Source organism: Pezoporus occidentalis, unplaced genomic scaffold (genome assembly GCF_034315485.1).
Source record: "Pezoporus occidentalis ecotype Australia unplaced genomic scaffold, CSIRO_AGI_Poc_V1 ctg37, whole genome shotgun sequence".
NCBI lineage: Eukaryota > Metazoa > Chordata > Aves > Psittaciformes > Psittacidae > Pezoporus > Pezoporus occidentalis.
In genome coordinates this window covers 1,241,102-1,261,420 of record NW_026915691.1, presented here as the reverse complement: position 1 = coordinate 1,261,420, position 20,319 = coordinate 1,241,102, and the positions used below count along the sequence as shown (strand labels likewise).

General features: G+C 50.9%; 1 protein-coding gene and 1 long non-coding RNA gene across 4 annotated transcripts in view; one reads left to right on the top strand and one right to left on the bottom strand.

Moving 5' to 3' along the window:
* TBX5 (T-box transcription factor 5) overlaps window positions 1–5,888 on the bottom strand; it is a 44,927-nt gene extending 39,039 nt beyond the window's left edge. The window contains exon 1 of one of the 3 annotated variants that reach the window (XM_062631171.1): window positions 5,673–5,888. Coding sequence is in view for 1 of the 3 variants with exons in the window: in XM_062631169.1 (XP_062487153.1) it covers window positions 830–848 (19 nt within the window). In the remaining 2 variants the exon portion in view is untranslated. Of the gene's footprint in view, window positions 1–829; window positions 1,631–3,312; window positions 3,759–5,672 lie in introns of those variants that run through there. The other 2 variants (XM_062631172.1, XM_062631169.1) reach the window with 2 other exon arrangements.
* On the top strand, window positions 2,444–7,691 carry LOC134170099 (uncharacterized). Its single transcript, XR_009967124.1, has 4 exons — window positions 2,444–2,571; window positions 3,995–4,103; window positions 4,625–4,709; window positions 7,183–7,691. It is a non-coding gene; the product is annotated as an uncharacterized LOC134170099 (long non-coding RNA).
* Window positions 7,692–20,319: the final 12,628 nt, after the last annotated feature.

Genomic DNA, 20,319 nt, shown 5'->3' with positions numbered 1-20,319 from the left:
CGGGGGCAAAGCCGTGGCTCCAGGGACCATTTAAGGCTTTTCTCTTCCCCTCCTCCTCCTCCTCTTCTTCTTTTCCCCCTCCCTGCACTGTTGTTTCCCTATTTTTCCCCTTGCTGCAGCTTGGGAAGTTCCCGTTATCCGTTTTTGAATCGATTTCCCTCCAGCTTGGAGTCATTATTCCCCCTTGAGCTGCCAAAATTAGAGGATGGGGGAAGGAAAATAAATAGCATTAATAAAGAACGTTTATTAAAACAAAGAAGGAGCCAGCTATGGCAGCGCAGGGCAGCCCAGCCCCAGCGAGCCCTCCGCGTCGAGACGCGATAAAGCAAATATAAAAATACTAATAATATTCATTAAAAAGGGGGGATAACAGCAAAAAAATAACCCATCAACTAAGAGCAATTGGGGATCCATGCCTTCTCTTTTTTTTTCCCCTTTAAAGAGCTGCTGAGAAGAAATACAGCTTGACAGAACCAGGCCGCGGTGGCTGTATGAGAAACGCATCCTGCGCTGCTAAAGTAGCACCAAGTGGGTTTGCGGAGGGGCAAAAATAAAGGGGAACAGGAAAAGAAAATCCCCCCCCCCTTTGCTTTTGTCCCTCGTCCCCCCCTTTCCCAGCCCTACACGCGGCCGCGGAAGCCCTGAGAGGGCAGCCCCCCCCCCTTTTCCCCTTCTCCCCCCGTCTTCCGAGGCCTCGCAGCTCCTCGGCAGCCACAATCTGTGCCCAACAATGCCCCCAGCCAGCCCCTTTCGCTCTCTCTCGGTCACCCCCACGCACACACGGATGACAGACACCGACGGACATACATGGCAATGGAAGAGCTGTTACCTTGCTCGTTGAATTCCATGCAATCAATGCATCTCCGTACATATAATGTGTGTGTCTATTTTCCCCCTTTGCAATGGAAATTACAATGGGATCAGGCTTCGCGTGTGCATATTTCCTTTTATTTATTTATTTGCGGATCAGCATGTGAAAACACAGCCTGGAAGAAAAAAATCTATCCAATGCAAGCCTGCTTGCCTGCTCCTCTCTCTCTCTCTCTCTCTCTCTCCCTCTTTCCCTCCCTCCCCTGCTCTCTCCAAACACTTCCAGGTTGTCAGACGCACTAGGAAGGATCCTGAGACCAAGATAAAGCCCCCACCCCCACCTCAGCCTGATCTGGAAGATGCAGTTTTCCCCACCCCACTCCTTCTACTCCCTACATAAAAAAAAAAAAAAGAAAAAAATTAAAGAAACAAAAATAGCAATAAGAAAGAGGGAGAGGATTCAAGAGAGGAAAAGGAAAACGGCTCCCTCGTGCAGGAAAAATTAGAATAAAAACGCAAAAAAGAAGGAGAAAAGAAAAGTTTCGGGCTGGTGGCGACCGCCGCTCCTCCGGGCAGGTTCGCGGCGCTGCCGCCGAGGCTGCGCGGAGCCGGGCGCGGAGCGGAGCGCGGAGGTGACGTGGGCTCGTCCAGCTCCGTCCGCCAAGTGCCGGGACCCGCTACCCAACCAGCTGGGATCCTGCTCCGCAGAGACTCACCCTCACACAGCCCTCCCCGCCCCCTCCCCCCCTAAACCTCCTTTTCCAGCCTATTTTTCTGGCCGGCAAACAAGAACAAGGCACAAAGACAATCATCAAACTCCCCAGCAGCCCTCCCCCCTCTCCCTCACCTCCTTCCCCTCTCCCTCCCTCCCTCCTCCATCCATCTCTCCCAACCAAAGAGAAAATTCAGCGCCTGGGAATATTCCCCCCCCTTCTTCCTCCCCTCCCTCACCCCTTTAAATAAATCGCTGTCTCCGCTAACCTCGCACAGCCCCCCAACACCCCCCTTCCTCAAAGCCAGCCTAGAGGTGTGGATTTAAACCCAGCTTTATGTTTGCTAATGCTCACAGAGGCCTTTTATTGGGGGGGTAGAGGGGGTACCCCCTAAATGGACTCACTTAGGTATAACCTGGAAGGGGGGGAAAAGGGGGAAGGAGGAAACGCGGCGGAGTGGGACTGAAAAACCCCTCGACGATGGACCCCTAGTGGGGTTGTTGGCCCTTCTGCCCGCCTGTGGAGGCAGCCAGGCTCCTTCTCCTGCCCTTCCCCATCCTCTTCCTCACCCCGCGCAGCGCTGCCCGGCCTCGGGCCGCAGCCCCTCCGGAGCTCTTCGCCTCGCTCAAATAATCAACCCGTCAGGGAGGAGCGGGGATGTGGCTTTATCTGCATCTTCCTTCGCTCCCTTTTTTTAATGTATTATGGGGAGGGTAAAGTTGAATAGGTCAGCGCAGGGTAAACAGCCTCCCTGTCGCATTCTGCGGGCTGAAGAGAACCAGATTGGCGAGGCGGATTTTTGATAAGACTCGGAATAAATGGCATGGTTTAGATCTGCTCTGCCCACCCTCCTCCTCCTCCTGCCCCCACCCTCTCCTCATCAGTATGTCCCATCCCTGTCTTCCCCCCCCCAATAAAATAAATCCCTCACTCTTTTTTTCTGCCTCTCGCCCGTTTCTTTTGCATTTCGTGGAAGTTTTCAGCAATCCCACCCTTGCTCCCAGCTCCCGCAGGGCGCGATAACACCGGAGCCCCCTCGAAGTTTGAGGTGAGGAAGCGAAAAACCTGGGGGTGAGCGGCTATTGGGGGGGGTGAAGGGGCGGTAGGGTAAGGAAGGCACCATTTCCCATGTTCGCCACAGTTCAAGCTGCTACTTGAGAAGAAACAGCCAACAGTAAACGGTTGCAAATAAGGATAATAAAATCACTGCACTTGTAGCCACAGAGAGTAAGCCAAAGAATGCTACTTAAACAAACAGAACAAAGCTTGCCCCATATTTCATTATTTTTAGAGGGAAAGGAGCCGTGGAGGTTTTCCAAAGACAAATAAACGAGGGAGCGAACCGGAGGGCTCTTCCCTCCGGGAAGGAGGTGGCGGTGGCCGGAGCAGCCCCGGGGCCTGGGGCGGGCGGCCCGGCCGAGCCCTCCCACCGCACCGCGCTGCTGCGAAAGGTGCAAACCAGGGGGTGGAAAAACAAGGGGGGAAATAAACAGGTATCAAAGAGGAGCTACCGGTGATGGGTGCTGGGGGAAAGCCGCGGAAGGAGCGCGGTGGGCGCAGCCCCGAGCGTATGCTGCGAGCATCCCCCGAGGTACCCAGTTCTGCAGAAAGAAGAGGGGTTTCTCTTAAAACTCCCAACGAAAGCACCGAGGAGAAAGGTTTCTTGCAGCCGGTAGCAAGGGGGAACCCGAGCTTCCCTCCCCTCGCCGGGATGAAAGGCAAAAAGTGAAAATCCCTCAAGTTTGGAAGAGCGAACCCGAGCACGGCCGCTGCCTGGGGAAACACTCACCTCTCCAGTGCCAAACTAGCGCTCACACACCTTGAAGACAACTTGAAAACGATGCAAATAAATCGAATTTATTTCCGTCTGCAGGTTGGATGGGGGTAAAAAGGAAGGGGGGGAAGCTGGGAAAAGGATGGCAAGTCCAGGCTCTCCAGGACCGAAACGTCAAGGCGAAGGAGCCTTCCAGCTAGAAGCCGATTTGTGGTCTCCGACAAATTAAATATTACTGTTTATTACCAGCCATACTCCGATAAAATAAAGAGAGTTCAAGGCGATAGCTGCTATCTCACGAGCTTTGCTCCTATAGGACACGGAGACGTCACCAACCACGCAACTGGCCTGCTCTGTCATGGTTGACTGCAGCAGTAATGGAAGGTTAATTTGTATTATTCTCCTCTTTTTAAGGCTCTATCAGTGAGATTCCTGCTTTTTTCCCCCCCTTCCCCCTCCCCCCAAAAAATCCATTCAGTACAATGCAAAATACAACGAGGCTGGGAGTGTGCAACCTCTCTATATAATGTGTATGTATATATATACACATAAATATACATATATTCACATGCCGAGACATATAATGCTTATGTATATATGCGGGTGTAAGGCCGTATAGATCATATATGTATGTATCTCTTATATATATGTGTATATATGTATTTGTCTCATATATGTATGTGTATCACCCAAGCAGGCACGGAGGCGCTGGAAACTCCAGGAAAACCCGCTCCTTCTTGGAATGGAAAACGCGGAAACCAGCAGCAAAGCTCCCCTTCACCAGGAGCAGCCCAGTTCATCCAACGGTATTAACATTGTTCAGCTTCATTTAGTAATTTCATTGTATTTTCTTTAAATAATGCTCTTAGAGCGAGCAGAAAACTCGTCAGATGAATGTCCAGGCGCTTCTGGAAGGCAGCGCACTGGGCTATATATAGTAAATGATAACCTGGTTATTTGCACAGATTCAAGTGTGCTTCGGGAACCCATTATTTACTCTGATTTAAAATAAATAAATAAATAAACGGAGGAAAAAAAAGTATTAAATCGAGGCGATTGTTTGCCAAATAAGATTGACAAGGGAAGGGGAAAAACAAGAAATCGCCCTAAAAAAACCCACCAAATGCCTGAGTACAAACAGGAGCTGCGGAGGAGCCGCCGGCGCTTCCCCGAGTCCCATCTTTCCTTTAAGTTGGAGTGATTCGGGATGCACTTGCGGCCGCTGCAGAAAGATTTTACACACAAGCACACACACCCCCCGTCCACCCCCTGCTCCCCCCACCCCCCCTAAAAAAAAAAGATGCTAAAACGTTGCTTTCTCCAACAGAAAAAAAAAGAGAGGAGGAGAAACAGGGAGAAAGAAACTAAAGAGCAACACCTATGGAGCGAGGAGCTCCTGGACGCTGCGGAGGGTGAGTGTTCCCTGCCGAGGGGGCTGCAGGCAGCACTCCCCGACCGACAGAATCTGCCTGGATTGACCCGGTTCCCCCAGGCTGAGAGCCCACCCCGGCTCTGCAGATCCCGGTGGGAGCCAGGTCCTCTGCAAACAGCACCGAGGCGGAAAAACATCACCAAAAACCCCAAAATCAGCAAAAAGGAAAAAAAAGGGGGGGGGAAGGGAGACCCCCCCCCTTGTACCCCGAGAAATAAAATCCTTTTCCCCCCATCCCGACCTCCACCTAAATTTCCCCCCACTCAAAGGAAGCTGCAGCCGGGCGATGGAGAACCAGCTCCTGCGGGCCCGAGCCCCGAACCGCGACCAGCCGCCTCCTATAGATACACATATAGAAGTATAGGTGTGCGTGCAATGCCTGGACACGCGGTCTGCAAACGCACACACGACACCTTCTCCTTGCTCCAGTGCTGTAATGCGTTTTATACCCTCGGATTGAACGTGCAACATGAACGGCTGGGTGCAGAGCGTATAGATACTTGTCTATATACGTGTCTGTGAGTATATATACAGACACCCACACCACAAAATCATATGTGTGTGCATCAGCGCTAAGGCAACCTTTTGCACACTCGCAGAACGGCGCAAATGCAAAGCCAGCCGTGCCCCTGCCCTTACACACGCGTATACATGTAGATATTTACCTTTCTTCTATGGTTTGCACCCAGGGGTTTTGGGTGTGCACAAACATCATTCTGTCCCCACCCTCCGAGCAGCTCAGTGCAAATCTGTGCACCCGCTAAACTCGGGGGGTTGTGTGTAAATGTGTGCACACCACCTATGAGCCCTACTTCGTGTATATATATATATACATACATATATACGCATAAAGTAGATATAAATATCTATATAAAAGCTCCCGCACGCATAGAAACACCGGAGAGACCATCAGCAGCCACAGATCCGAACCCCCCCCACTTACCTCCCTGTGTGTGGGGGTCCGTGCTTGGGTGGGAGGCCCCCGAGCCTTTTGCACATACACACACACACACGCTCGATCTCCCTTGCTCAGCTCCCCGCCGCAGTCAGAAGCGCAGGATCAGGCCCAGGCCCCGCCGCCCGTCCCCGGGGCCTCAGGCCGCGGGGAGCCCCCGCTTTCTGAGGCCGCATGGCCGGACCCCTCTGCCCTTTTGCTACCTTCGGAGGATGTCCCTCGCCCTGGAGGTTTCTCCTATCGGCTATTCCCCAGGAGAGGTGGAGGGACAGGAAGGGGAGAGGGGGGGGGGTGGCCGGGGTGCTGGCTTGCAGTGGGGTCGAGGTGTCAGCAGTAAGAAATAGTGCCGAGCATGAACTCACCCCCCACCTTCCCCCAACACACACCCCCGCTTTCAAATCACTTCTTGGGGCGGCTTAAGCAACTCGGAAAGGCTTTTGCTATCCACCCGTAGCCGGCGGCTCCTCGGCAGCCGCCCGGGGACCCGGGCACGGTGCCCCGGCCGGTACAACAGCGGTTCTTAGGCCTCCGGCAGCTTCTGTTTGCTCATTCCCTCTCCTCCCCCGTCTCACCCCGAGATTCCACGGCACGAATTACCCCCTACACCCCCCCACCCTTTCCATTTTTAAGCAATTTACTTCCACTTTTTCACCATTTCTCCTTTTATTCCTATCTCCCTTTTGTTGGCCGCGTACCCACTGCGGCGAAATACGCACCTGGGAGAAAACAAGCATTTAAAACAATCATCCTCTTTGGAAGCGTAATGCTCTATTCACTTTGTGTTTTCTTGGTTGGTTTGGAGGGTTTGGTTTTTTTCCCTCTACCTTAGGGGCAGCGCCTGCACTGGTCTCTTTGTAGCCCCGATACAGCTCTCCCCGTGTCTATATTTCCATGACAAAACCCTGCGTTTAGCGGTCTAGACCTCGCTCAGACGGGGGGTAGATACCTGGGGTCGAGCTTTTTGCTTTAACTTGGGGTTTTTGTAACTACAGGTGAACACCAGTTGTCTTTCCATATTTGTGGTCTTGGGGTCCCTTTTTCCCCACCCTTCCGGCTACTTAAGTACAAAAAAAGAAGAGAAAGAACTTTGTAATTAAGAACCGTTCCCCCCTCCTCTCAGCCTATTCATTTCCCAGGCAAACTCTTGGCTTTAAAACAGTGACCAAAAAGTGCAGCATAAACAGCCGGGCAGAGGCAAGGGCTGTAGAATCACACAACACTGCCCTTCGGAGCCTCCCACTCTTGGGATGCAGGTCCCTTTTTCTCCCAAATGACAGGCGAGGAAAGGGTGACAGGGTCCCAAAGTCAAGCTAGGAGCAGCCCTGGGGCAAAAGGGATCTATATTGTCGCCCCAATTTGCTGCTAAAAAGCATCTCTCCCGGAACTAACCACATTTGGGGGAGCCGGGGCTCGGCCTCCCATCCAACTTTTCCCGTGGTCACAGTGCTGTTCGGACAAGGGAGAATTAGGCTGCACTTCTCTTTCCCACCCCTTTCAGAGAGCCAGGCCGGGTGACATTTTGGCATGGGGTGCCCATCGGGTTCCCCTCCCCGCCCCTATCAATGACGGATGCGCCGATGGACTGGGGCGCGTTATCGATGCCGGAATGGAAAGGCTAATCTGCTCTTGCCAAACAGGGTGTCAATCAGGGCGTTATCTCGGCCCAAAGGAGAAAATAAAGGCAGATAAGGCCTCCACTCTCGCCCTGGGAAGAAAGCTAATGGGGGCAAAAGGGGGAAAGTCTTCAGCTCCCTGTGCCTTTCCCTGAAAGTGATCTTGCAATGACCTTGAAGGGGGGGCGGGGAGAGGAGTCCGGACCGAAGGGGTTTGAATCAGTGCCTGAATAAAGGCCGCACAAGCGACACCTGTAATTATTCCTGCCTCTTCTCCTTTTCCTCCCGAGGCAGGACCAGGACCAGGACCGGCCCCCGCTGTGCCCCGGCTCTCCAGGAGCTACCAGCTCAGGCACCCACACACCCACCTCATTCCAAAACCTTCCTTCCCAATTGATTTTTCTTTATTTCCTTCTTCACGACTAATTTTCCCCTTCTTTATACTTCCTATTTTACCTTCCTTTTTATTTTTGGTTCTCCTCCCTTGTCTCGCCCCCGTTCGCTTTCTATCCCCTGCCCTAAATTAACGCAGAGCGAAAGCGCAGCCGAGCCCGGCCGATCCGTTATGACCACGTTATCCTTTGTATTACCAGGATACCCACAAATTTCGGGAGCTGAAGAGGCTCCCAGGAAGGCCGAGGGCGGCCTCTCTGCCCGGAAGGAACCGCGCTACCCCACGGCATCCTAAACCCCATCTTTCATCCATGTAAGGAAAACACAGATTCTGTAAAATCACCCAAACAGCGCCTTAGAAACTCCTTTTGTTCTCTTCAGGAATTAAATGCAGAATATATATATATATATATATATATATCCAAAGGAGAAAGAGAAAAAGGGGGGAAAAAAGAGCATTTACCCCTTTACATGTGGTGCCATGCCATAAGCTGTAAATCCGGCCCAGCTGCGCGGCCGCAGATAGTTCTGCGGCAACCAAAGCAAGGGGCACAGCCCCACGGGTGTGCGGGGCAGCACCAGCGCTATTTGCAAAGAGCTTTTCCCAGACTTATCCCGCCGATCGGGATTCCGATCCCGAGGGTTGCAGGTAGCTTTCCCCCACTGTTTTTCCAAGCAGAGGTGGAGAAAGGAGCTGGCGATTTGGGTGCCAGAGATGCTGGTGTTGGCAGTCTGTTTGGTGAACCCGATTTTTATAAGCCCTTGTGCTATAAATCGCCACAGATTTATACCTGTTCCAAGCATATTAAGCGTCCGTGTTGCATACCTGCTCGTCCGTCTGGTCTGCTGTTTTTGGGCACAGAAAACTCTGCTTTCACAAATTGGAAGAAAATATTAGGAGCTCATTTCGTATCTGTTTTGAGGGGTTTGGGGGAAGAGATGTACACGCGTCTTTCCCTGCACCAGTGTATGTCTGCACGGGGCTTGGGAGTCGAGCACGTTTTGGGTACTATACGCTTATTCGTTCATTTCCAACGAATAATTCTGGGATTTAGGGAATTAACGCTCAAATCTCGGCGCAAAACCATCCCTCGGTGGAGCGCTGGTGGTACCTGCGGGACCGAGCCCTGGTCCATCCCCCTGGGCCGGGGGCAGGAGCCACCAACTTCCCTGCTCCGGGGGCCGGAGCAGCAGCCGTTCAAGACAACGTCTATTTTCTGTCATTAATAACTCGTTTCTCTCTCTCTCAGAAAAAAAAATCGCTTTTGGATCCAAGATTGGTTTTTATGATTCAGTTGGACAAGACGGAACACATGTTAGTTTAAGCAGGTTCATGAAATAGCTGTAAATCAAATAAAGTTTACGAGTTTAGCAGGAAATACTGAAAAGATGAAGAAACACCACCACCCCCCCGTCCGCCGAGGCAGAGACCAGCAGGGCTAAAATAGTTGGTGGAGTTTTGTCCTGCTCTGTGTTTCTCTCTGTTCTCTTGTGCATCTTGCCGATTAAAGGCCTTGAGACCCCGTGTTGGCGCCAAGTGGCATGTTATTAATCAGTTATCCCGAGGTTCAGTCCACATAAGAGAGAAATTTAATCACCAGAAACCAGACCCGACATAAAAGAGAAATCTAAAATCAATTCCCGCCCGTCGCTCCCCCCCGCCCTCCCCTTCCCCACCTCCGAAGCCATCAGAACGAGCAGAAGCAATCAAGATCTCGCTCCTTCTCCCTCTTAATTGCAATGGGAGAACTGCAGATTTAGCCGGGATTTATCCCGAAGAGCAACTGGGAAAAAAACCCAAATAACATTGAAAAAGGAATCTAAAAAGACCCCAAACAAGGACCCGTCATCACAACGCAACAACTTTGTCCTTGATCTCGCTATAAAAACGTGATGGGGGAGAAATATCCCAGGCGGAGCCTTTTATAATGGAAAGTGTGTGTGTGTGTAGGGGGGAGGAATGGCATTTATCGCTGTTAAAATGATCTTTGAAGGCTCCCAGGGTAAGGGCCCGTTGAGGGGTCCCTCCACCCCAGATGCCGGTCCCAGCCTTTGCCTCCTTCCCCCAGCCCAGGCTTCACTTCATCCTAGGGGATGGCTCTCCCGAAAGCTGTGTGTGCCCCCCCATGGGAGCTGAGGGCTTCCCGACCCACCAGCAGTGCCCCCGCTTTCTGCCAAGGGGGTTTGGGTGGGAATGGCCAGGTTCGGGTTAGGCCGTGTGGGTTGGAGGAGCCTTTGACCCTTCTCTCTGCCTCCAGGACAGGGCCGCGGAGCAGGTCCCCTCCTCCTGGAAGGGACCGGAGGGACAGCAGGGGAGAATGGACCAAAACATCCCAGTCCCTCCCCGAAAAAGCCTGCTTGAAACGCGGGGAAAGCGCAGGGGCTCGGCCGCGCAGCTTCCATGCGTGTTTTCCATGGTACCCCCCCACGGGTTTCCTCCCGGCTGCCGGGCACGGCTTGTGGATTGGGGGGGGGGTGTCTCGGTTGTCCCTCATCTGCGGCTCGGAGCCGTGAAGGGCACACGGGGGAGGCGGGAGGCCGGCGGCCGCCCTGGGGCTATATTTGGAAAAGAATTTGGAAGCCCTTCCAAATCCAGCAAATCCGTGCGAAAGGTACCGGCCCGAAGGGACGGGCAGCCCCGGGGGGGTGCCTCTTCCCCGGCCCCTCTTTCCTCCCTGGGCCACCCCATGTTTCGGGGCCGCCCCGCCGCGTCTTTATTCCTGGACAGAGAAAGGGCGCAAGAAAACACCTTTGCCTGCCCCAGCAGAAACAACCTCACCCCGTTCTCTCCCTGTCCGCGATAACTGGGGTTTAGCAACAGTGCCCCCCCCCCCCCAATGGGTTAAAGGCTCCTGAAGAGGCTCTAACTTTGTGCCAGCCAGATTTGCTTGTTTTGCCTTAAAAAACACATAGCCCGGGGGTGTCCTGTGGGCCTGGGAGAGGAAGGAGAGCCGCTGCCTCGCAGCCTGCTCCCACTTGAGCAAACCTGCTTGGGATGTTTTAACGAAAACCGTATTTCTTTCCGCCGCATTTTTCTCTCCACCAACACCCCCTCAAAACCCTAGAAAGCACTGGTTTGATTTGGGTTGCCTGATGGGCTCTTTTTCCCTCCTGATCGTTTTCCTGCAGCCCAAACAGACTGGAAACCACAGAGAAAATAATCAAAGTGCAGCATGTTTTCCCACAGTAGGAATGCATGTTAGCACTCTCTCCACGTCTCGATCCTCTGTTGGCGTGTGGGTATCCATGCAGAGATGCCTCCAGAGGCAGATGCACAGATGCAAGAAGGCTTTTGGGTGTCCCCAAACCACCCGGACCTATGGACATGGGCAGCTCACGGCCTCGGGGTGAGGATGCCTTCCTGGAGCTGAGCGCTTCGATGTCAACGCTGGGAGACATGAGCACGAATGGGCATAGAACCAATTTGTACCCGCTCACATCGGTGTTTTTGGCTGCAGCCCCTGGGGTGATGCTAACAAACCCATGGGTACAGCACCCACCAGTGCCCGTGGGTGCTCCTTCCCCACTCAGCCCTAACAACTCATCGGCTTCACCGCCGCCTGGCTGAGCCCCCCCCTCGCCGTGATGCCAGGGAAAAGGGTGGAAAAGGAGAGGCAAAAGCAAGACGTGGGGAAGGAGCGGGTGGAGGGGGTTCGCGGCGAGGGGAACGGGTGGGATCCGGGGGGAAGAGGGCTCGTTTTCCGGCAGAAAATGGTTTTCCAACCCCCCCCCCCAACTCGCTGTCAAGCACATCCGTAACTCCTCCTCTGTCTGCGGAGCGGCTCCGCTCCCCCCGTCCCGGCTCCCGCAGCTGGGCGGCGTAGGTAGCTCCAGATAAGTGAAAGTGGTATTTTTATAGGCTGATAAAAGAGACTTATCTCGGCTTTCCCGAATCTGACAAAGATTCCCTAATTGGTCATTTGCCCACAGCAGCATCCCCAGACCAGGGCCTGGAGGACGCTATTTTCAGCCTCCAAAGCGGGTGTTGCGCCCCCCGGCTCCCCGGGCTCTTCCCTTCCCACATTCCCCGAGAGCGCTTCTCCTCATGCCCGTTCACCCGTATACGCTGAGGCTGGGGTGGATGGGGAGCCCCCCTCCCATCCCTTACCAAGGGCTCTGCCACGGGCCCCCTTTGCAACCCGGGGGGACCCTCGGTCTGGATCGGCCTCGGGGGAGCGATTCCCAGCCGCATCTCCCCGCAGGAATCAATCCCAAGGGGACTGCCCACCGGGGAGGGCTCATCCCCCCCTAATCACCCTCCATGTGTTGGCTGAGAGTGCCCATAAACTGAGCATTAGGTCTTTTTGCGACTCCAAATACGTTTTAACACCTGGAAAAGCCTTCCCCATTACATACAAATGCAGGTTTAAGTCAGGTGAAAACTCTCTGCTATGGATGGATGAGTGGAGACACACAGAATTCTGCACCGGCGCTGCCTCCTCCAACCCACTGGGTGCTGAGATTAAATGGGCATTTAATCCCTGGGATTAAATACAAACAGCAAAGTGTGGTCACTCTTTCTCCAATGGCTTCCCAGGGAGATCAAGTCTTTCTCTAACAAGCTACAACCATCTCACCACCAGCCCCATCTCTGTCCCATGCACCAGCTGGGATTCTTTCTCCTCTCCAATACATTTCAGTCACCAGGTTACCAAAAGAACCTCAAAGCACAGAGGAAATGCATGTCTGAACAGTCAGCCCTTGCAGCCAGCTTGCATCACGCGCCTTGAAGCAAGCCGGGAAGTCACCCACTACACTTATTTCTCATTTTCCTTCTCTCTTTTCCTGGGGAAGGGGGAAGGGACTTGGGGATTAACGGCCCATCTGACCTACCAGTGGTGGATGCACATGAATCAAACACAATCAAAGGCCCCAGTGTCAGCATTAGCTTGACCCCTACACAACTGGCTCGGGGCTCAGTAAGCAGCGAGGCCTGTTCTGGCCAGAGCAGCATGAACCTTCCCCTGGGTTATTAATGCCTCCCGAGGGTTCTGCCCAGCCTGGCTGAGCTGATCACGTTGGGGTTACAGCCACCGCAACCACTCTGGGGTGCAGGGCTGGTAGGGATGGACCTGGCTCTGCCTTGCTATGGCAACAAGAGCATGATGGTCCTGCTTGGCTGAGTGAAAACAGGTCTCGGGGCTTTAAACCATACACTCAAAATCATGGACAAGAGGCAGGGAGGTGGAGTTTTCTTTGGGGGGGGTGCGGGTGGTGGTGTCTGTTTTCATTTGTGGTTTTGTTATTTGGCTGGCTTGCCCTTGTGCTCTCGTCTTTTGCCTTTCCATGACATTTTGGGAACGATTTCCCTTGATTGGGTTTGGAAGATGTTCCACATCCCATCAGACCCTCTGCAGCCAGCAGCGCAGGGCAAGGCCAAGCCCCATGCAAACACTCAAAGTCCCAGTGCCACCATGCAGTCATTTGAGGCCCGCATCCCAGCTAATGTGCTCCATGCAGTGATTTGGGACCCACATTACAGCTAATATGCTTCAGACCTGGCCCCGAGGCTCAGCAGATGCTGAAGCATGGAGGAGCTAAACTTCATTAAAGTCCAAACAAATGCCCCATGGCACCTTTGGAAACAGGAGTGGCACCTCAGCATATTGAATACCTTTTTGCCTTCATGGAGAGGCAGTTAGCTCCCAAACCAACTCACCAGCAGGAAAGCAGTTTGTCTGCAAGAGCTGATTTTGATATGAGTATTTCAGAAAATACCCTTTTTTCAGTGAACTTATCCCTCACCCAAATCATCACTGGCTCTGCAGGAGCAGTCCCCAAAGGGAATGTACATGGTCCTATCAAAGCTTCAAGCCCACCCTCCATGTAAATGGCATTGTTAATGGAAATAGTGTAACCTCCTCTCCTCCCTGCCTAGTCCAACCTGGGCTATTTTTATTTCTTTCATGCATGCTTTAACTTAACATTAACTTCTGCTTTTAACCTGCTCCTTCCAAATATATATAAATGCAATCCTCCTATTGAAAGAAGATGCTAACACTCTCTCAGCCGCACTTGGCTCTTCAACTCCAACAGCTTGGCTGTCATTAAACCTTGTTATTTTATTTTCTGCAACAACTGGATGAGTAAGGGCTTATGTGGGAAACACAAGCTGGGTAGAGGGCTGCTGGCTGGGAGGGCTGGCACCAGTGCATGGACTGCACTCCTCCTGGCCAGCCAGAGCAGATTCAGGGCCAGGAAGAACCGTGAAGCTGCAGCTGCTTGAACTGATTGCCCTGTCTCATCGGTGCTGGTCATGATGGAAACACTGCTGCTGCTCACAGCACTCCCTCTGCCAAAGCTTTTCTGCAAACCAATTTCAGAGGAGCAGCAGGAGTCTGGGTTCTGAACAGTCACTGCCCAGATGGTTGCGAGCCATGAGCTGGAGAAGCTCCTCAGCACAGCCGGAATGGAGAACAGGTTACTGGGATGGAGCAGGGAGGACAGGTCTACCCATGGCCATCGCCATAGAGGGGTCCCCCCTCACTGGAGTCCTCCCTGCTCTGCAGCACCCACAGAACTGGAAATACTAAATCCTGGCATGCATCACTTTTGTCACAACACAATCATAGGACAAGATCGAGAGTGAGGTGTCCACTTCAATTTCAGTGGATGCAAATGCTTACGTTTCTGACAGCTTTTTGAAACCCTGGGAGTAAGAGCTGTTGCTCATCCTGGTCAGTACCTTCTGAACTGGTTTGGTGGTGTCTGTGCAGTCCCTAGTGCATAAGTGTCCTTATTACACCATGCGGTCTCAACACATTCCACGCTGGCAGATGGTCCCATAGCACTACCCTGGAGACTCCCATCATGTCAGCCCTAACACCCCCTTCCCAGTAAAGGCATTATCTCAAGCTCTCAAATACCAGGAGCATAGAAAAAGTCCAAGACCTCCAATTTTGGACCATTTGTTGAACAATTGTGGGCCTATCTGTGAAATGGTGGAGTAGCTTGATGTCTTTCATGGTGTCATTACTTAGTACTAAGGTCTTGGGTAGGACAAGTACCTTGAGATCCTGTGGTGGGCTCATCCACGGTGGAAATAGGGCTCTTCAGCATCACACAACTTTGCAAAAGGATGTGAGAGAACAAGTGGCCCTCTATTCATTCCCCCCCAGCCCCTCACTTAATTCCATCCAGAGCACAGACCTGGCTACATTATAAGGCTGGAAACTCAGCATCCCTCTAATTTGGGTAAGTCTTACTGGCAAATGCCCTAAAATCCATCTGCTTCTACAGACATGGTTAAACTGCAACCTAGATAACTCTCACTGCAATTGCTGCCTTAACCTAGAACAGAGAGTCAAATCAAAGGGAACAGAGATGGAAAATAGAGGAACAGGGAACTGCAGGAAACAGAAGCAAATTTGCCTTGAGAACAAGGCCTTCAGTATCTGTTAGTCGGATTTAAGTGGTACTTAGGACTTTTACAAGCCCTGTGCATCAGAGAGAATTTAATGAGAGACAGAGAGTAGCTGCTTTATGCTAAATCAGCCATGATGGATGCACCAACCCTGGGCAAGGTTCCTCAAGCCAGGACCTCGAGTAAACCCTCCAAAAAGCTTTGCCTTATTTGCAAAAGGCTGAGATAGATTATAAGCTATAAATCCAATAGACCACAGCTGCATGGAGAGTGGCAAGAAAAGAACAGCAGCTCCAGCTAAGTAATGCCTCTTTCCTCGAGAAACCTGGGTTATCTACAATGAGTCCTCCACGTAGCACCAGTCAGGTTGTGGTGGGATGGAGGAACCTCACTCATCGCAGCATTTCTGCACAGAACTATAGCCTTTCCATTTCTCCTTCTAGTCCTTAGCACACATTTAGCGCAGTTTACAGGATGATGATGACAATGTGTTTCTCCTAAATAAAATCCATTTTTAAAGAGTACATGTGCAATTACTTTGGGTTTTGGCCTGTATTCAGGAAAGAATTTCCCCTCGGGCCAGATTTGGCAGGGACTGGTAAGGTTTTCTTGCTTTCCTCTGTAGGGTGGGCCATGGTCCACTTCCTAAGATCATCTGGACATTTTCACCTAACAATTTCCCTGCTACTGCCGGGACCTGGGACACTGGCAATGCCCTTGATCTCTCCTGCGTGTTCAAGCTTTTTGTGGCTTTTGGTCTTTTGTACTAACGGTCTTAAATTTGTTATAGGGTGTTGGGAAGTGTTTTATGGCCTGCAGCGTATGTGGTGGATGTTCTGGGGACTCCTCTGGATTAAGCAGCTATTACATGGTCACCTGTAATTGTGAGCGCCTGTACGCGATGAGGCAGGTGGTCCCCTCCCTTATCTTCCAGTAGCAGGGCTCTGACATCCAACTACAAGGCAATTACACCCCCAGTGTAGTCACACGTGATGCCTCCCCTTGCTCTCGTTTGAAGTGTGATGCATATAAACCAAGGTGATAGGGGATATTAGGATAATAAACAAGGTGGAAATCCCGGCACTGGGAAATTATGAACCCCGGGTTCTGCTCCTGTCTTGCTACTAACCAATTGCATGGGACCCTTCCCTCGATCGCACTCTCTCAATCAGACAGTTAGACCATTCTGGTTGCCCTAGGTTCCCCCTAAAGTCAAAAGAAAGGTGTTTTATCTAGTCCCCATACCTCCCTGCAACAGCAGGGATGATTTCCCCCTACCCATCTGCTGGTAACAAAGAAAACCTCAACAACTAGCTTAAATGAAATATCTACTTTTTAGATCTCATAGCCCTAATGAATACATGCGATGAGCTTGGCACTGTAAGTCTGACCTCAAAACAAGTAACCAGGACAGATTCATCCATATTAAACACAAGACCTTTGAAACCAAACAAGGCATGAAGTGGTACAGCACAATGCCTCCCACTCTGTGACACAGGAGTCTGTGTTTGGCATATGTTTCATCCCTGGTTATGTTATTAAGTTCTCCATGCAGACAGAGAAGGACAGATGCTGCTGTTGCCCTGTTGGTTATTTCCAAGAGTGGAAGCTAACAGAAATAAGAGATATCCTGCATGGTAATTCAGTCCTCAATTGCTAAATTTCAGCCTGGGCAAACAAGATGCCTGCAGATGAGGAATACTTTATGAATGAGGCATCATCCTGAAGCTCAGACCAGCCTGATCTGAGTTCTGCTATTCACATCTCATCCACCTCTAAAGAACAGCAATGATTTTGTTTAAAGCACACCATGCTCCTTTATATCCCTACACTTTTCCACCTAGAGGGGACACTAGATGATATTAAGGTCCTTTCCAACCCCAACCATTCTATGATTCTGTAACACAGACAGCTTCAAGATCACCTCTAGTAACACAAAACACCCGATGAACAGAATTGCTGGTGCAAAGATCAAAGGGTTCTGTGCGCTCAAGTCCCTGGCCATGTCCTGAGCTCCATTTCTACAAACACGTTCTGCACAGCTGGGAAATCTGGTCCAGAACTGGCAACAGAAACACCCCCTCCTGCTACCAGATCCAATGTGCAGCACAGATATATTCCTCCTAATCCTTCAAAGAGGCAAAACAAGCAAGCACACAAATGCCAAAACATTAACTACTCCCCAAATTACTCAGACTACTGCTAATCAGTATAAATTTACAGCAGCTGCACTACTGGAAGTGAGCTCAGGCTTTAGTAATTACCAGGGAACATAATTTTCTACAGTTCTTCTGAACTTATAGAAATCTACAGGAATGTTTCAGTATACTAAGTAACTTCACCAGCATTTCTAAGCCTTCTTTATTCTGCTTGTACTGGGGTAACCATGAAGCTCACAGGCATGAAATCCACAAATGCATTCCCTCTCAAAGACTCCTGTACACAGCAAGTTCAGCGATGTGTGTCCAAAGAACCACATAGGGGAGAGGGTGTGGAGCTCTCTAGCCTGGTTTCTTACACCTCGTTCATCAGCTCTTACTGATCAGTACAGATCAATGTTGAGGGCTTTGGAGGTGTTCATCGTGTTTGGATTTCGTTTCTCAGTTTCCTGGTGGAGTTACTGAGCAGTGATTTTCTGTGTGCACTGTGAAGGGCTTGATCTCAGCAGAATACGATGCAATGCAGTTTTCTGGCAGGAGAAGCTCTAGATCTGTTTGTCACTGTTCCTTAGAAAGGCGGTTTGGGTAACACCAGCCTTGAGCACCAGCTTGAGTCTGCAGCATCCATTAGGTTCTGCTATCACCTACCTGCATCAGTGTCTATGAATCTCAACAAGAGCTTCTGCAGTAAGTAAACTATAACCATCAATCTAACACAGCATTGACTAGCAGAGCTTTTTGCTGCGTTGGGTCATCAGCTATTCCGATCTAGCAGACTTTCCTCCCTGAGTAATTCTCACACATTTAGATCCCACTTCCTGCTCCAGATCTGGAGATAAGATCATAAATAGCCTGTGTGTGCTTAAAGAATGGATACTACAGTAACAGCAGGTAGGCAGACAGGTAGACAGGCAGACAGACATGATGATAAGCCATACATCTGGCATGTAAGTATCATGGCAGTGGAATTACCATTCCCCAGCCAAGTTTCACGCTTTGGGGAGTTGTTTTGACATGCTGTCAATGCCGCACCAGAATAACCTGATTTATTTCCCTCCTTCTCTTTGAAAAGGTCTATTTGGTGCCATTTATTTTGCACTCACTTACTCGCCATCCTATCAGGAGGCGGGAGGTCAGCAGGGTCACTCCTAAGAGAGTATCACGTTCTGCGCAGCATAGAGAAAACGCTCTAAGTTAGCGGGAAGGGAAGAATTCATGCAGGGGCCTCCTTTCAGCCTCTGCTCTCCCACAGTGGGCTCGTATACCTCTTCCCTTCCCACATCCTTGCTCTTCCTTTCAAATGGAAAAGCCAGTACGACTGTTGCTGTTATCCCACCAGCAGCAATCCATCCCCCCAAAGAGCCCGCTTCAGTTTTGCTTCATTTGCGCCTCGCCAAGCCTTGGCTGGGAATTCTCAGGACTCCCATCTCAATCCGTCCTCCCTGTATCGCATAATAAAATCCATCAGGTTTTTTCTGTCTTTGCATGTAAAATAGATGTCGAGTCCCAAGTGGCCATAAGAGGAACTGAAGGCCCAGCAGTAGACAGGAGAAGCACATTGCTCGTTTCAACAAGGATCAGTACAACAGACTAAGGTGGTTTTAGGCAGAAAGTACATGGCAAAACCCATACTGGCAGATACACACTTGTAAACACAGTCCTCATGCCTGGTACCCAGTACACATTTCAGGTCTCACACTGGCCTTGCTCTGAGATAGCAAAGCTCGCATCCTTCCAGGCCTATCTCAGCTACCCCCGACAGCTGCCTCTGGAAGCAATTGGTTGTGACAACAGATCTGCTGCTGAGACATTTTGAACCCACAAACCACTGCAGCAAAAGTGGACTTGATGATCAAACTGCAGTAAGTTCACAGACAGCACAAGAGAAAAAAACACGAGTGGGTAAGGTGACCTTTTCCTTCTTCTGGAATCTGACATGGCTGGGCAAGGCTGGGCAAGAGAAATAGCGTCAGAGCCTGATGGATCTGTAGTAGGAGGAGCAGCCCAGGGAAGCAGAGAGCATAGTCAACTCTCCAAGCCACTTGACTTCAGCAGCAGAAGCTCAGACCTGCTCGATAGCAAGGCAGGATGTCCCTCCTGCTGCATGCAGCGTGTTTTATCACTGCCTGTTGCACACAACTCTCCTCTTGCACCCTTTACTCGACAGTTACATCAGTCAGGAATGTTGCCTACACATCCTACAAGCACAATCAAAGCTCTAAAAGGACAATTTTAACCCGAAACTCTTCAGCTGGCACCTTTGCTTTGTTTAGTTCATTAGTTGGGCAATGTCTAAGCTTAGTACTAGGGCGTGACTGGCCTGGGCATTAGATCATGGAATAACACGAGCTCTGTGTGCAGCTGAGAGCCAACACTTGACACCTGCCTTCCTTCTTCCATCTTTACAGCCTGGGACTTCTGCTGCTCCAGCCTACAGGCCTCCATTCAGTTCATCACCCTCACACTTGATAGCTACTGCCTGTCCTGATGTTTCCAAACACATGAACCCACTCCCCTGGTCTTCTCTACACAGAGGAACGAGCATTGCACTCGCCATGTCGTCTGTGTCTCAGAAATCAGTAGAGCACTGGAAGAATTATGTATGGTTGAGATAAGCATGGAGGCAAAGCACAGGCATCTATGTAAAGGTCTCCTTCTCCCCAGGCTGAGCCAGCAGCAAAGGAGGCAACCTTGCTGTCTCAAAAATACCATTGAAACAAGGAAAAGCAGTCAACAGTCAAAAATAGAAAGCAAATACTATTAGGAACAATAATAGCACCCCAGAAGTAACAATCGAGGAACAATCATGACCCAAGGTAACATAAAAATAGCCACGAAGACCAAGGGAAAAGAGGGAGATGTTTCTAGCATGCACACCGCAGGATTCCCTCTGGAAATGCAGACTGGTTTGCTTCATTTCCTCTTCAGCTTTTGCTGAAATATCAAACAGCACAAAAGCCCCCTATTTGCACTGAGAATACAACTGTTGAGTGCATAAGCTCTCTCCACGTCGCATTAGGCACATTTCCATTCAGCCGCTAGCCTCTTTTGACTCTCATTCCTATTTTGAAAAGGAGAGAAATCTGAACTGAGGAGCTGGTTTTGAC